At 34.4% G+C, this 17,073-nt stretch overlaps 2 protein-coding genes across 2 annotated transcripts; one reads left to right on the plus strand and one right to left on the minus strand.

Moving 5' to 3' along the window:
• The first annotated feature begins 2,584 nt into the window (after positions 1–2,584).
• LOC113775446 (mitochondrial outer membrane import complex protein METAXIN-like) lies at positions 2,585–9,716 on the plus strand. Its single transcript, XM_027320330.1, has 6 exons — positions 2,585–2,900; positions 4,072–4,406; positions 4,512–4,588; positions 4,718–4,778; positions 7,305–7,470; positions 9,353–9,716. The coding sequence occupies exons 1-6, from the start codon at positions 2,741–2,743 to the stop codon at positions 9,535–9,537; spliced, it is 984 nt and encodes a 327-aa protein (XP_027176131.1). The 5' UTR covers positions 2,585–2,740; the 3' UTR covers positions 9,538–9,716.
• Positions 9,717–13,062: 3,346 nt separating this feature from the next.
• LOC113774486 (defensin-like protein 1) lies at positions 13,063–13,862 on the minus strand. Its single transcript, XM_027319014.1, has 2 exons — positions 13,787–13,862; positions 13,063–13,241 (listed from the first exon to the last, which is right to left on the minus strand). The coding sequence occupies exons 1-2, from the start codon at positions 13,860–13,862 to the stop codon at positions 13,063–13,065; spliced, it is 255 nt and encodes an 84-aa protein (XP_027174815.1).
• Between the last annotated feature and the right edge of the window lie 3,211 nt (positions 13,863–17,073).

Below are 17,073 nucleotides of genomic sequence, written 5' to 3' on the forward strand. Positions count from 1 at the left end.
CTCAAATGACTTGTTTCAAATCTGTATAGTTTTTGCTAAATCTGGTGACTTCTTTTTTTCGCTCAAGTGAAATTGTATAGCTGCTGCCAACTTGTATTTGACTAAAATCTATACATGAGTTATTTTGATAGAATGTTGTATAGAGAACTTGATCTCAAATCTGTACATTCAGCGTGTTATGCCTAAATTCTATTAAGATCAAGTTCTCTAATTCTTTTGCTTGCATGGCTATTTTGGCTATTGAGAAACTATCATGTTAACTAGTCATTGTGGATTTTAAAGTGCTAGAATCACATGGTTGGCATTCGTGTTGAAATGAAACAAAATGCATGTTTTAATATGAGTTGCTATTTTGCTGAAGGAAAGCACATGTTTTTCGCACTCAGTTTTTGCTGAATTATGATCTGGATAACACAGGTTTTCGAGCTCATTTTTCGAACTCAAGTTGAGTACTCGAGCTCGAATATTATACAAGTCGAGCTCGAGTTTTTTACAGCTACAGTGAGAGTTCAAGTTGGAGTCAGGGGCGTGTTCGAGCTCAAGCTCGAGCTCGAGCTCGAGCTCGACTCAACAGCATCCCTAGTTACAAGGTTAGAAATTGGCTAATCCATTCAAGAGGATGATAATGACTGTTGAAAATGTTTGACTAATCCATTCAATAGTCATTTTCTATCTTTAATATTTAGGATTAATCTTATATACACTATCAATGTATATACAAACACCGTTAGATATATGACACATGTGCAAAATTTGAATTTGGAATCAAAATTTTGCCCATGTGTCATTCATTCAACCATGATAGTGTATACACTGACAGTGTATATAAGATTTACTCTAATATTTATGGCAAATTTTAATTTTAGCCTAGGGTGATTGTGTCCAGAACACTTGGTCAGTGTGTGGATGCAAGGGAAATAACAAAAAAGTTGTGCAAATTTGTAGTTTTTTTTTGCTAAATTAGACATGAAAGTTATGATCTATCCAACAAATTGGTAGTTTTCAGGTGCAAATTTCCCTAAATTTTGCCACCAACAATGATAGCTTGCGACTATGCGGCCCAATCCACTCCCACTGCCGGTTCATGAATAAGGCAAATTTTATAAATTTCGCTTTGACCTACAAAGTTTTTGTTAAACTTACAAATAGTTTTAGAAATCTTGTGTTAACCCGCCAAACTTTTGATAAACCCATTATATCAGTGACTTGTATAATGTTCATTGGTTATTAGTTTTTGGCTAGTTTTGTTTAGTTTTGAGATTTTCTCATTATATGTATGTTGTGTTTCCTTATTATCAATAAAATATTATTTTTTGGCCTAAAAAAATAAAAAATAGAAATAAAACAAACAAGAAATAAAAACATAAGGAGCGGCAATGCAACATAATAGATATTTCTACCTTTATTTGATAATTTGGGTGCTTTTCATATATTTTAATTTAGTCTTAGGGGTTCTTTGGAAGGTTTTTGAATTGCTGGGGCTTTCCCTTTTTCTTTGGTAGGAAATAGTTTGGGTGGGGTCAATTCTAATCACCACTACGAGTCAGGGTCAGGGTATCTCTCCGAAACCATCGGTCATCTACGGACCTTCTTACTAATTGTTCACCAATACAACTCTCACATCGACAATAGAATTTGAACACAAGACCTTTTGTGAAGAAGTGACCGGTTCTTACCAATTGAACCAACTTGTACTGACCTATTGAGACTTTCCTGAATTTTGGCTAAACCAAATTTGGGGCTTTTGTGTACAATATTTAACCCTAGGTAATTTGGTCAAACAATAATCAAAACAAAGTTATATTTGTGAAACTTTTGAATTTGGGCTTCTTTTTCCTTATTATTTTTTTATTGAATGAATTCTCATATCATCACCGCTCTTTTAAAGTCTCCAACCTGTTCCAAAATCTTCCCCACTCATTTACCTAGACTTATTAATGGGTTGGGTACGAATCGAAATTGAACATTTCAGACCTAAACTAGTTTTAATAGACATGTTTCGGATTCAACCGTATACCCAACAGGTCTTACACTTGATCTTCCAAATCCGGACTGTATGGGTCCTGGATACGAGATGGGTCGTATATGAATCGAATTTTATAATAAGTATATATATTTGATAATTATTAATTTATTATATAATAAGTATTATTGTATGGATTAATCTTATATACACTATTAGTGTATACATTATTACCATTAGATATATGACACATGTATAAAATTTGAAATTTAAAATTTGCTCATGTGTCACCCTTCCAACCGTGATTCTGTATACATTGACAGTATATATAAAATTTACTCTTATTGTATTAGTAAGTGTATATATTATTATAGTATTATTGTATAATAATAAGTATATATTATTATAATAATAAGTATTATTGTATTAATAATTATATATATTTTATAATTATTAATTTATTTAAATAGTTTGAGTCAAATACGAGTTAGAATTCAATATTTCATATTTGACCTGCTTTTTTATTAGAAAAAACGAATCCCGATTCGAGTCAGGTAAACGAAATTATATTTAAACTCATATTTGGAAAAAATTAGCGAATCTGGGCCGGGCAGGCCTACATTTACTCACAGTCACCGGTGGCTCCAGCAAAACCCCTAGGGTTTTACAGTCAGCCATCTCCTTCCGCCTTCTTTCTCCTCCAAATTCAAAACTCAATTCAATCCCTCTTTCTTGCTTTCTGTAAATATATCTATTGCGTCCTAGTTCTAATTGACAATGGAAGAAGTGAAGAACGGAGAAAAGCTAACGCTAGTGACACGGAAGCCCTGTTTCGGACTACCCACCGCATGCCCGACTTGTTTACCCGTTTATATTTATCTCAGATTCGCTCAACTCCCTTTTGATGTTGAATACAATCTCATCTATCCTGATTCTGGTACTGTATCTATCTGAATTGATAAATATTTTCTTTATTGGTCTAAAAGTACCACTTTTATTGCTTAAAGTACTGCTTTTGTGGTTGTCTTATTATGTAATAGCTGCAAGTTTTGTTCTTCTCGGTATTGTGCTGATAAATGTGCTATTTAGTTGAATTTAGTTTGTGGTATTAGGAGCGAGATTTTAAGCCTAAGGTGCTACTCAATAGAGGCAGGTGATTTTCTACGATAGATTGTATATTTTGGTGAAAGTTAGCTGTTTGTTGTAGCTTTTTGCCCCTTTTTACGGTTGGTTTCTGGGTTTCTGGTTTTTTTTCCTTCTTATTAGAGTTAGATTGGGTGTGTAGAATTTTTTTGGGAGGCAACGTACAACTTTTGCAGCATAAGGTATTAGTTGATTTTGTAATTTTGTTGGATAGCTGCAAGTTTCATGCTTTCCTTGTAATTTTTCATTAGTTGGTGGCCTTGGTGGTACATTCTAAGAATAAGGTGCTACTCAATGTTGATAAGTACATTGCTTAGTGTATTTGTATGTTTTGGTAAATTGCGTTTTTGGTGGTGGCTTGCAATTGATTAAAGTATTCTGTTTTCCCTATATGCACTTTTTGTCTGCGGCAGTTTTTTCCCCCATATCGAATGGGTTCCGTTTAGTAGAGTTCGTGGTTGTGATGGGATAATTGTGCTGAATTTTGTCGTTCAAGTCGGGGGTTTTGAATAGTTCTGATATTGTTTTGATGCATTTTTAGTAGGAAACCTCTTTAGATATGTAAAAACTGGGTTTACATGTCTGAAAACATCTGCTGTTGGTCAACCTTGGATTGGCCTTATATGAAGCATAATTTGGAATGTGAAGCATAATTTAGAAAACAGAGGATTTGATGGCTTCTGCCTGGTCTTATTTGTAGTAGACATTTAACACATTTATTTATCATTTGTGTCCTCATCATCTGTCTTTTCCTATGCAATTAGGGAAAGCCCAGAATAGGCATGAAGGTATTCTGGAAAAATGAGGGGAAGGAAGGGTTAGCTTGAGGAGAATATAAGTTACCTTCATTTGTTGGTGTATTGTTTCAGCTTGAGTTGGTTTATCTTCTTTTGTAATAGCTTTTGTGAACAAATCCTGATATTTCTATGGCTATTACAACATGGTAAGTTGGTTAATATTTGCAGATCAAATACCTTACGTTGAATTCGGTAGTCACGTGGTCTATAACAATGAAAAAGGTGGAGTTATCCAGAGTTTAAAGGATGAGCAAACTGTTGATTTGGACTCCGATGTCTCTGGTATCCCTGAATGGGTATCAACAAAAGCAATGGTGGAATCATGGCTTGCTGAAGCTGTCATGTATGAGCTTTGGGTCGGGTCTGATGGAAGTTCAGCACAGAAGATATATTATTCTGATCTCCCGTGGCCTATAGGAAAGTGTTTATACTTTAAGCAAATTCATATGGTGAAACAACTACTCGGAATAACTAAAGGGAATGCTGAGAGAAGGGAAGAGGAGGTGAATGACTTTCCCTTTTTTCTTTTGTTGGATTCAACAATGCTAGAATCCGATATTTAAACTTGTTCAAAATTAGAAGTTTATTGTGATTTTTTCCCTGGCCAGATCTATAGGAGAGCTGCGACTGCTTATAATGCTTTGTCAACTAGGTTAGGTGAACAATCTTTTTTCTTTGAGAACAGGTAATTTCTTAAGATCACATAGTTTTATCTTTTGTTGATCTGGAATTTGTCAGATATAATAAATTCTCTTGCTGTTTACTTTCTGATATTCGTTTTCATTTGAGATCTTAAGTTTCTTCTCTAATGTAGGCCTACAAGTCTGGATGCCATATTTCTTGGTCATGCGCTTTTCACACTTCATGCGTTACCTGTGAGTAATTTTGCAACTTATTACAATGAAAAAAAAAATTTTCCAGCATGGAAGGGGTGGGATTTAAGAAGTGGGGAGGGGGAAAGGGGATTTGAACCTAGAATCTCTAGGTCCTGAGATCTCAACCCTTAGCCATTAGACTAAGGCCTCCTTGCAACTTATTACATGCTGATCTATTTTCAAGCTCACTTTAATTTGCTGCAGCATTAAATCTGTGGCATGCCGTTTTCTCTTTTCGTTGAATGATCAGTACCACCAAAAAATTGGACTTGCTTTTTGGACTCTGGTTTTATCTGTATTTACCCATTCCAACAACTATGGACTTTTTTCCTCCTTGGGAATTATATCACACACATTCTTTTAAAAAGAAAAAAGAAATTAAAGAAAAAATTGAAAAGCGCAAAAGAGATTTTGATATTCATGCAAAATTTAATGGTTGCATAAATCTTGAATATAGTTTGTTTCATGGTTTGATTGAAGTGGACCCTGGATTAGTGCATTGTCCTGTAGATAGGCCTGACCCATATGCAACTTCTGTCAGAAAGTGCTGTTTTCCCCTCTTTTCTTAGTATATACCATAGGACGTTAAGCTTTTGAGTGAAGATTAATGGCTTTGGAATATGTCGTATATGATTTTTAACTCAAAACTGATCCTCGCAAGTTTCAAACATAGCTGTTACTATCAGGTGACTCTGGCTATTACTGAAATGAATGGATAGCTACTCTAGGAGTCTGAATAAACTTTGCACCTGGATGCAAAATTTTCTGAGTGGCCAGTGGGAATCTAATTAATATTGTAATAAGCTAGGGTTTTTTTAGTGTTCGTGTTGTTTTCTTAGATCATTCTGGCATAAGGTGAATGATTTCTTGAGGTTTGCATTTGTACTAAGTCACGTAGAAAGCTAGTTTTTTGTTCAGTTGAACAATGGTTGTTAGAGTTCTGTATAAATAAACTAGTGAATATCCACTTGTTTACCTAGCTTAAGCACCACATTTTTCAAGATTTCGAGGCCATAACACATTTTGATTGCCTTTCCTGGGCACAACCCCGTCGCATACGTCTTTTGATTGGGATTAGGAGGTAGGTTCTTACCCCAGGGTTTGGATTTGAATTTAGTTGAGTACTCAGGATGTTAGAAATTAGAGCATAATTTTCATGTATCTCTTACTGAGTTCGCACAATTCTGAATTTATTTTCCTAATATGAAACCCTCCAAAAACATTCAAGCCTTGACGTTTGACGAGGTATTCTGTCCAAAATAACATGCTCTGTTTAGCCTGGAAATCATTTAGATTGAAAAATTTAAAGTGGAAGTTGGTTGTGACGTATATCAACCATTTGAGGCTAGACTTTAAAAAACTTACATCATACAGTGTTCAAGGGAATAAAATGCTTATGAATTGCTTTTGAATCATAGTCAGTTTCCAGAGATATTCTGTTACACATAATCAAGTCTCAGCACCTCTTTTTGATGACATAACCTAAAATTGGCTCTGCAATTTGGAAACAAAACTATGATTAAAACCAAAACACAATTAATTCCGCAGAAGGGCAAGTTCTTCCAATCTATAGACGATTTTTTGGTTCTTGTTTAGGCAAAGAACCAATACGAAGAGAACAAATTTTGGTTTCTATTAAATAACTTGAAAATTTGTATATCAGTTGCTTGTGAATAGGACCTTCAATACAACGGAAATTAATGAAGTAGTTTAAATGTAATTAATGCTGTTAAATGGTAATTTCGTGACAGCCTTTGAAAATGTAGTTGCTGAAGCACGACTAGCAAATAACACGTGAACACATCTTTGAACAAATGCATCAATAAATTGGACAGTTGTATATTGAGGAGAGTGAAAGTCATCTGATGTTGACTTCCAGTATAAATGCATTTGGTTGCATTTAGCAGGGAAAAAAAGGGGATTTCTATACCTAGCTTGATCTTCTGTTGCTCTGGGGCATCCTTGTCAAGCGAGTTCTTATTTTCATTTATTTTGTTGAATATTGGCAAATCATATCATATGAACTTGGTATTCTTCTTGATGAAGTGGCTGGACATTTCTTCGAATGATTAGACGTGCCTGATTCCGTAGTGATATCTATTTTTATTATGAATGTAGAGTTAGCATGTAACTTTTTCTTCTAGAAATTGCTCCTTCATGCCCTGCATTGAATGTCAAAGTAAAGAGATGGTGAACTTTTACATTTTAGGCGAAATATATTCCTTTCCTTTTTCTATGCTTGTTTTGCTTCATGTTCAAGAGGATAGGGTAAAAGTGTCTTATTTGCTTCTTCAAAGAACTGTGAAACCATTTATTGGACTAGTATTTCCTCTGCTCTGATCACATTTTTTGGTCACTATTCTGCAAATTGATGTGAAATAGCTTCAAAGAAAAATGAAAGACGATTAGTGGCATGTGAGATTGATCAAGTGAGGAATACGATTCAGGCATGAATTCCAATTAGAAGTCTTGATGATTTGTTTTCTGACTTTCTAATCTCACCTAGCTTTACTTGCATGCAAACAGGAGACGTCAGTACTGCGAAGTAAGCTTTTGGATCATGCTAATCTTGTTAGATATGCAGAAAATCTAAAAGCGGAGTTTGTAGATGCTGATTCTTCTTCATCTTCTGTCTCGCCATCTCGGTCTGATCCCTCCTCCTCAGTGCCTAAGAGAGGTCCTTCAAATTGGAGTAAGTCTTAGGTCTCTTGCTTGTGTGTAGTTTTTCCTTGGTTTATCTGCAATGGTAACACCTTACATCTTACTAGGCATATGTTTTTAATTAGTCCATGCTGCTAATGATCCCTGGAAACTTCTTATTGATCCAGCTGCTGCAATCAATACCTCTAGAAGAAAGCTTAAACTACAACTAATTGTAGATTACTATTTGTTTTTAGCCGTTGTTGAGTGTGTTCTACTTTCCCTTTTATCCTTGAGATGATTTTATTCCTAATTAGTATCATGGTAAGTTCTGATTTATTTTGATTGGCTCATTTTAATGTTCTTTTGGAAACAAGAAACTGATACTCATAATGAACTGAATTTCTCTAAACCGTAGTGATTATGTGTGATGGAGGTATATGTTAAGTTAGGTGCTCATGGGTACTTTGTATACAGATAAATCATTAATTGGATTCTGTGTGCTATTTGTTGGATTGTTATAATATTCTGCCATGGAAGCAACGGTATAAAGACACCACAAATTTTATCCTTCACTTAAATTCTGTGTTCTGGAGATATTCTTTTTTTTTTTTTTGGTTGGTAGGGAGAGCCAAGGGGTGGATGACATTATCTTTCAGCCCAGACTAGCTGAACTTTGACGTTTAACAATTGTTTGGCTTATAAGTCTGATAATTCAAACAAGGCTTGTAAAACTTTATGTTTTGTTAGATCACTCACGATTTTCTTCTCACTTAGTGTAATTGAATTTGTGTAATGGGAAGCATCGTAAGTTAGTGATCATAGTAGAACAAGATAAGTCTGAAATGTGTTACATCATCCTTTTGTCCACAGTTTAAAGAAGTTCATACACGTTTGACTTTCTTGTTACCGTTTAGCATAAACAATGAAAGGCTCAAAGCATTACATCAATGTTTGTCCAGAGATTGGAATAGTTTATTCTTGCCATGCACCACATTGGACTTTCTTGTCTTCTTTTTCCACAATTCTGCTTTAATTTGCTATGCTAAAACTTGTTTTCCAAGAACGTAATTCATTCAAGAACCTCAAAGTATTTGAAGTTTTTATCTTGAACATGCGTGTACCAGCATAGCTTAATTTCATTGTGGATGGTTTTATGTATTTCTATTTAGTTGCAATCTCACTGAGCAAAATCAAATGCAGCTGGTAAGAACTATGTAAAAATTAGATTTAACCAGGGAATTTTGCTTAATGCGAAGGTGAGTCCTTCCGATTTCAATGTGATGGTGCAGTAATACAGGGTAATTGAGCCTCATTTCTTGTCTCCTTTTGGGAAAATGTCTAGATGCTCAAATTTTTTTTTTGTTTTTCTCTGCATATGGATTTCATTTGATGTAGTGAGAAGCTTGCCTTTTATGTCAATTAGGGCTTTAGAAGTAATGGATTAATGCCTTTAAAAATGAGGAGGCCAACCTCCATATCCTTTGTCTGCTGTCAGATATGCTAACAATCTTATAAGCCAGCACATTGCTACATAATTTCGATGTGACTGGAAGGCTATTTTTCCTTGTTGCTTTTGGTATACATCAGAACAATGGCCATAGGCGAATATCATATTTAATATAGCTCCTGGAAGTCTGGACATTAGTGCATGAGTTTGCAATGAACATTTAGCGAAGATATTGACACTGTTGACTGCTAAGTGCTATTTTCAGTGTATCATAGTATCCTAGTTAGATAATGGTCATATCGATGTCCAGTAACATGAAATCAGCAGCCGTGGACCGTTTAATTGGAATTTGTATTCTCCTTGGTATTTAATGTTTTGGCCTTCTTGTTGGCTGCTGTATGTGCTGAAAATACGTTGACCACATGTTCATTATGATTTAAACTGTTGACCTTTTATTGATGCTGCTTTTGTTGAAAAAATGTAGAATCGAATCCTAAGAGTAAACCTAAGAGGGAAAAGACAGAGGAAGAGAAGAAGTTCAAGAGGAGAGCAAAATATTTTTTGGTAACCCAACTTGTTGCAGTATTGGTCTTTATCTCCCTTCTTGGTGGGTCTAATGATGCTGAAGTAGAGTTTGAGGATGGTGATGATGGCTTGGATTATGAGTAAATGAAATGTTTTTTCTCCATTGAGAATGATTTTTTGACCTTAGATTTAGGTAGTTGCAAGTTGCAGCATGTAATTTTAGCAAGCATATTTCCTGATCTCTACCTTTGTTTTGATTAAAATTTTGGAAATATTCTTGTGTAATGACAAATAAATGATGTATTATTCTTGACGAAATTTGGTTCACAAATTTAGAAAAGATGCTGCCAGCTCTTTCTTTCAACTTGGAAGGCAAACTTTTATTCGGTTCTCTAGGATTGACCTGTCCCAGTCGTTTACTTTGCTGGTATTGGTAACTCGTATAACTCAATCAATCAATAGCTTTGTACCACTTGATGAATCAGTATCACCTGGTAGATGACTCGATTCAGTAGAAATCTTGTTTCATATTTGATGCAATTGTGGCTTCTCTGCAACTTATGGTATTAAGAGCTTGTTGGGAGTTCTGGTTTTAGTTTTTGGTAAGAGTCATTTGGACAAAGATTAAGCACATCGCCATAAGAGATGGTGTCAACAAGACAGCTCTTAAAATTGTCCAATTCAAGCTCAGCCTTCTTCCCTTTTGTCCTTACCAGAATAAGTACCAATCTCAGTACTTTTATTACTCTTAGTATTGATCCTGTCCCAGCCCTTTTTTCACGATAAATTTTTGATGATTTTCCAATCGAAATATTTTCTATCGGATTTTTTTGTTCATATATTAATATCTGCATCTATTAGATAAGAATTGATGAGAATACTCTCCAACAGATTTACATGACCTTTTATATTAATTAGAAAATAAAATTCAATACAAGATTCTTGCATAATATTCCAATATTAGGATAACAAGAAATAACATTAACAAACAGATCAAACGGGAACGCCATACCCTTATTTAGCAACAATAAAACTAGAGGTGGCAATTTGGATTGAGATCCATTTATCCATCCATATAATCCATAAATAAATGGATTTGGATTATCCATTTATAGTATTGATTTTAAATGGTTAATCAAAATAAAACCATTAAACTAAATGGATTTATATGGATTATCCACAAAAACCACATATATCCATTTACTTAAAAACCAAATAAAAGAAATGGAAAGGAAATGACTAAAAATGGACCCTCCAAAACTGATTAATTATTGATCCAATACAAAGGCCGCAGCTTTCTGCTATGAAGAGCTTATTCTGTCGCAACCAACCGTTCCATTATTTCACCCGAGCTATGCTGATGTAAGTGGCTCCACCAAATGCTCTGTTCCCCCCCCCCCCTCTCTTCCGCTATGAAGCAATGGATAAGTACACTGTAGGACTCAATTACGCTAATTATATTTGAGAACTTTGTCCCTCTTTCTTCTCTTTGAGAGGTGCAAATCACATAACTGCTGCCTGCAGTTTCCTTTACTGACCTAAGTTCTTAACATTTTGCAGCTGTTTGATAATGTATAAGAAAGTTGTAATACATACATGTCCAAAAATGATTTGATAGGATCTAAGTATTTTGTCCTCTTTCTCATCCAAATACACCTAAAATTTACAAGTACATAAAAAGTATCTTCATATTACAAGAAATGATAATACAAAAATAAAGTAACAAAATATTTAAATGGATTATAAATGGATAATTGGTTTTTATTTAATCCATTTAGATCCATCCATTTAGATCCATTTAATAAATGGATATTTAGATCCATCCATTTAGATCCATTTAATAAATGGATCTAAATGGATTGGATAAATTTCATCCACCATCCATTAAGTCAAAACCAATTATGAACCATTTATCCATATTGTCACCTCTAAATAAAACTACTCTGGACGTTCATAGTTGTGCCTAGTACATCATTTGTTCCCATTTTCTGCCTGCAAATCTTGGGAATTTGCAGCAGCTAGCTTTTTGTAACTCCAGAAACAGCAAACACAGACAGTTTTAATGGAACCAAAGATGGAGTTTTCACTCAGTGACAGGGCGTCAACCTGTGCAATAATAATAATAATAAATATAGAACCTAGCTACCACTAAGAGCAGTCAATAATTAATCCTAGGTACTGGAGCAGGGACTCTAGGTGTGCAATGGGTTACTTGATTCACCCTGTTCCCGAAGAGTTTGCTTAACCCGATATACCAGAATTAATTAGTTGACGAAAATTACTGAATAGTAGACAGTGGCAAGTAGGGTCGTCTCCTCAGGGACTGGAGATATCTGTTTCTTTTCAAAGTCCAATTGACAAGGGGGGATTTCACCCGAATGAAACTAAAAATAATTGGACAATTTAATTAAAAATGAATAAATCACTAGCACAAATATAGCAGGAATTTAATCAGGAATAAATAAATTCTAGCCAAGGATGCAACTACTCAGGCACAGTCCATTTATCCGATCATTGATGCAGGAGAGGTTCACTTAATTTAGTAATAGGCTAGTTATAGTCTGACGACCAATTTTTTCTTAAATTATTGGTAACCAAGGTACGACCGTTGATTACCCCTAATCAGCAAATACTCCTAGGTACGACCATAGGAATTAATTTCCCAATTGCATTAATAACTAGAAAAACCTAGCCCTAATCAATAACACGCTACGAGGGTTATTTAAATTAGATCGCACGTTTCCCTAATGTGTAAACACACCAGTTGCCACTAATATTAATCAATCAAACAATTACGGATTTAATTGACTAAATTGGCACGAGATTAATAAATCACATTGAACATCGGGCCCTTGACATCCAATTAATGAAATAATCCCATGAAAATTCAAGCAGACAACGTGCAAATATTAATAAATAAAGGAACACGTGAAAACTAATTAGATCTCACAGATTTTCGGGAATGCGCCGTCGAGTTGACCCTTGACTAGATGGAAGATTTAGCCACGCCGCATAATTAAATCACCACACGAATTAATAGATTGCAAAGGCATTGCGTTTTCTATTAAGAAGCAAGGAATAGAAGGTGTTTTTCCCGTTGGGAAATATTGTCGAATACCTGGCGTGTGTCAGAGGCCAGTCAGGCGGAAAAGAAGAACTAAAACTAAACTAAAAGACTAAAAATAGAGGTAAAGCTCCCGCCGTCCTTTGTACGTTGTTGCCCTCTTTTAAAAGTCAAAAGAAAGTGACACTAATGTGCGGTCCCCACCAATTGGCACAAGTCTCCCAATTTCTTCTTAGTCCCTTCTTGCTCTCCAAGTTGCTTTTCTTTTTCTTCAGCACAAAAGGACCAAAGCCCTCTTTCTTTCCTCCGTGGTCCCTACCGAAGTCAAAGGCCCAAGCCTTGAAGTTCTCTCTCTGTAATCTTCTTGGTCAACAACAATAAAGGAATGGGAGTCCAATTCTTTTCAGCATTGTGGCCATGACCTGCGACTTGCTTGAAGTCCCAATTTTCTCCAAAAAGACCCTCATGTTTGGTAATTTTCCGCTTCATTTCTGAAATTGATTTCAAATACCAAATATGAGTAAATACCAGCAATTAACACAATATTTGTCAGGGATAGAAGGGGAAATTAATAATAAAATTACTAACAAATTATACCCTATCACTCAGCATTTAAAATAACAGAAGCATGCAAATCCAAAGCCACTTCTGTGACAAGCTCCATGCTGAGCTCCCTCCCAACTCTTGCATTGGCTGTCGCAATTCTCAGTTTTGATGCATATCCCAGTCCATGTCTGGCTGCGCTTCGAGCAAATTTTTCCTACGGCCTCCGCCATCTGTAACTCTGTACACAATAAGCAAGAACATGTTAAAAATTTTTCAGTTTTTATGTTAATTGTTCTTGTTTATGTGATCAGAGAATGATGCCTAGTAAAGCTAAATCAAGTTTACCCTTTCTAATAGTTTCTAAAGGGCCCTAAAGATTAATGTAAATATGTGATTTTCATGCAACCCTTAATTTTCATAAGGAAGTACAGTAGGCCTAAGTAAAGAACGAGAACAAGTGAGGGGCTAAGTTGTAAATGTCGGTTGACAGAAAAAAAAGTTGATGACCGCATTTCAGAAAAAAAAAAAAAACCATTAGTTTATGTAGTGTAAGAGAGGTGCATTTTTATATCCAACTTTGATAATCTCTCTTGGACTTAAGACTATTATTTGTAGTTAAGTACTATACTGATTCTTTTTAAAATTTTGTTATGTAATGTTAATATTGATAAATGACAACATGCCAGAGCATTACATACTTGGGAAATTGGAATAAAAAATGACTTCAGGTGCGTGATTCACTGCAAAGTTCGGTATAAATAGTGAAAGTTTTTGACAACTAACCGATTGAAGCAATGAGGAGAAAGCAGAAGAGGACAGCAACCAAGGTATTGTAGCTGATCAGTCGAGATTTAGCCATCTCCAATCTTCAATCTCTTTGCAATTCGTGTTTCAAAAGAGTTGTTTGAAAAGAGTAAAGATGGCATCTATATATAGCAAAAAATCAGTCTGAGTCAGGGATCCAGACCTCACAAGTTGAAATATGTCAAGTTTACACAAATTACTGGAACTTTTACAACCTCTAGTATAAACTTAGTGCAATTTTGAAGTAATTATGAATTGTGCATCAACTTAGTTGTATGAGTTGACAAATTCAAGTTTACATCTAAACTATATGAATTTATACTAAAAAATATAAGAATTATAATGGTCAGTTTGAACTAGATAAACTAGATAGAAACTAAACTTGTGATGTCTCCGATCCCTAAATTAATGATTTATTTTTAATATTTTTCTGAGATCAACTTTATCAATCAATAATATGAACTCAGTGAGTGGTGCTTAGTGGTACAGGTCAAGTAGTAGACATTGATGCATAAGGACAGGCACCACTTGCTAGATTAAGCAAGTCAGATTCGTTCAATGTACCACGTGTGTAGGGTCGTGAGCAAAAGAAGCAAAATACAATGGATTGGAAGTCAAAAAAACTGCGTGCATTATGAAACAAGTTGACATGGTTGCTATTGATTGAATGCCAACGTGATCCATATCTTGTTTGTTAGTTCCTTTTCAATCAGCATTCGTTGTTATGAATGTTTTTCGGTTCCTCACACAAGCATAAATGAGGGATACAATTTTGGATACATTGGCAAATCAAGTTTCAATCTCTCCATTTTTTTTTGGGTTATGTCGGTAGAGTGTTAGGTCCTATATTGGGAGGACACTTCTTTTTTCATTTTTTTTCTCTTTGAAAAATACTTTAGTAGGTTCTTGGTATATGAGTTTACTTGTAAATCATATACATTTTTAAGAGTTACATTAATTTTCCTGCATCATCATACATGATAACTACCACTTTTCGTATGTAATCGTATGTCAAAAGTAATTATTCTTGAATATCAATATCGTCTACAAATGAGTTGACAAACTATTTCTAGCATTTTTCCCCTTATTTTTGGTAGTATTAAAATATGTGCTTGGTTTTATTTTTAGTTGGGTGCCTTAGAGACACATAAAAAGCACAAAAAGAAAAGGAAAAAACATTGGAGGTGAGGGTTGGAGCCATTATGAGAAGTATAGAACTACCATCGACTGCTTCAATTGCATACACGCTCCCACTAAAATACTTTAACTCTTTTATGAAGCAAATGACACCAAATGCAATGAGCTAAAAGAGTAAATCTTCTATATACTTTCAGTATAAACTGAGTTTATATTGATGGCTTACCATATTGTGCCATCTCATTGCTACAAATGAGCAACTTATTGAAGCTTGTATTGATTATCAAAAGATTTAATTAACAAATATTTAGTTTGTAACAAAATCATCATAAAAAAATACTTCATCTTCTGTTCTCCCTCTGTTTATCATTATATTGTGTGCTGAAATTGCTGGTTCCCCATTGATTTGCTACAAAATTAATTGGAAGACAGATTTGATTTGTTAATCTTTTCTCCTTCTATGATATTTCGATCATACACTATCTTTTGCTTATTAGGTTTTCGCAAAGTGTGAACCCTAATTCAAATACTTTTTCAAGTTAGGATGGATTTTGTAGTATGAATAAAGAAATTTTTGTATGGTAAAATATTTTGAAAGAAAAGTAGGAAACAAAGATGAAATAAATATATCATATATAAGGGGAAGACACTAATGTTATGGCGTAAATAGTTGCAGCTCTGTGACTGGAAATACCAATTAATAAGTTTTTCTTAAATATATCCAAAGCATTTGTTTTTTTATTCAATTATTGGTTGCGTTTAGTGAAGTTTGTCTCTCAAAGTTTGATATTGCGTTTGCGGTTGGATCCTTAGAGTTCCTAAATCACTCCATGGAAAGAAACATCCCAGATTAACTTGATGGATGGATTTTAATTAGAGTCCATTATCATTCCAAAATTATATTGGCCATTATTCTTAGAGTTTGGTTTGTTTATTTGTCAAATCCAGTTTGAACAAGTTTTATATCGAATTTGAATGTTAAAACATAAAAAGCTGTTCAAATTTTGCTTGATTAGTTGGGACACTAAGATCGAACGAACTTTTACCAATCTGATCCCGATTCGAGTATCGAGTAATTTGATTCATCCTTCAACTCTACCTAAATCACTCCATGGAAAAAAAAAATCCCAAATTAACTTGATGGATGGATGGATTTTAATTAGAGTCCATTAACATTCCAGAATTATATTAGCCATTTCAGTTTGGAGACAATTTGACGTTTAGGGCAAATTGGATTAGTTTGAATGTTGCATGCTCTTGTATGTTCTTGTGATTTTCTACACTTCTGTTTAACCTTTCCATCTCTCGTTACAGTACCTTTCCTACCCACAACTATTAGGTTCAAAATTCGAACCCTAAATCTGACAGTGGGGAGAACTCTAAGGGTTTTGATTCCATTATCTGGGAAAAGTTTTGTTTTATCTGTTAGTCTTAGTTGTCTTCCTCGAGTTATTCCCTAAATCATCCTTTGCAAAACAAATTTGCTATACTCTATTTGAACAGCATCTGAGCTATGTTTTTGGTTTGAAATGATAGAAAGCCGCCAATAGCTATTAGAGACAGAATAAAACCATTTACAGCACACCTAATTAGCATGATTGCAACTGGAAAATAACTTAGGCATCATGCATATGCTGTTTATATTCATTCGGTAAACTTGCATTATACAAGCCAGATTTGAACAACTTTGAATAGGTATTATTACACATGAAGATAATCTCAATGAACATTTTTATTACTTTATACAACTAACTTATTGATCAATTTATTTATGTACATTAAGGTTAGAAATACTTCGGTAGTTTTTCTTGGAATCGTGCCCAAGCCTCATATTCTCATTTATATTCTGCTGGCCAGTCGTCGACCCAGTGAAACATTTTCTTTGTCGAGAAAAATAGGAAAGAAAAAACCCTTTTTTTTTAATCCAATTCTATTAATTTTTTTAATTACCTTTTTGTCTTTTTTGTTTTATTTCTCCTAATAGCATATATATGTACATTGCTTGTGATCAGATCATCTGATTTTTTTTTTGGCTAAGCTAGTTAATACACCATCCGTACCATTAACCCAAATGTAAAGAGTCAACATTTGTGTTCATTCCACTACACAGCATCAAAAACTCAATCGGA

This window comes from Coffea eugenioides, chromosome 6, assembly GCF_003713205.1.
Source record: "Coffea eugenioides isolate CCC68of chromosome 6, Ceug_1.0, whole genome shotgun sequence".
Lineage (NCBI taxonomy): Eukaryota > Viridiplantae > Streptophyta > Magnoliopsida > Gentianales > Rubiaceae > Coffea > Coffea eugenioides.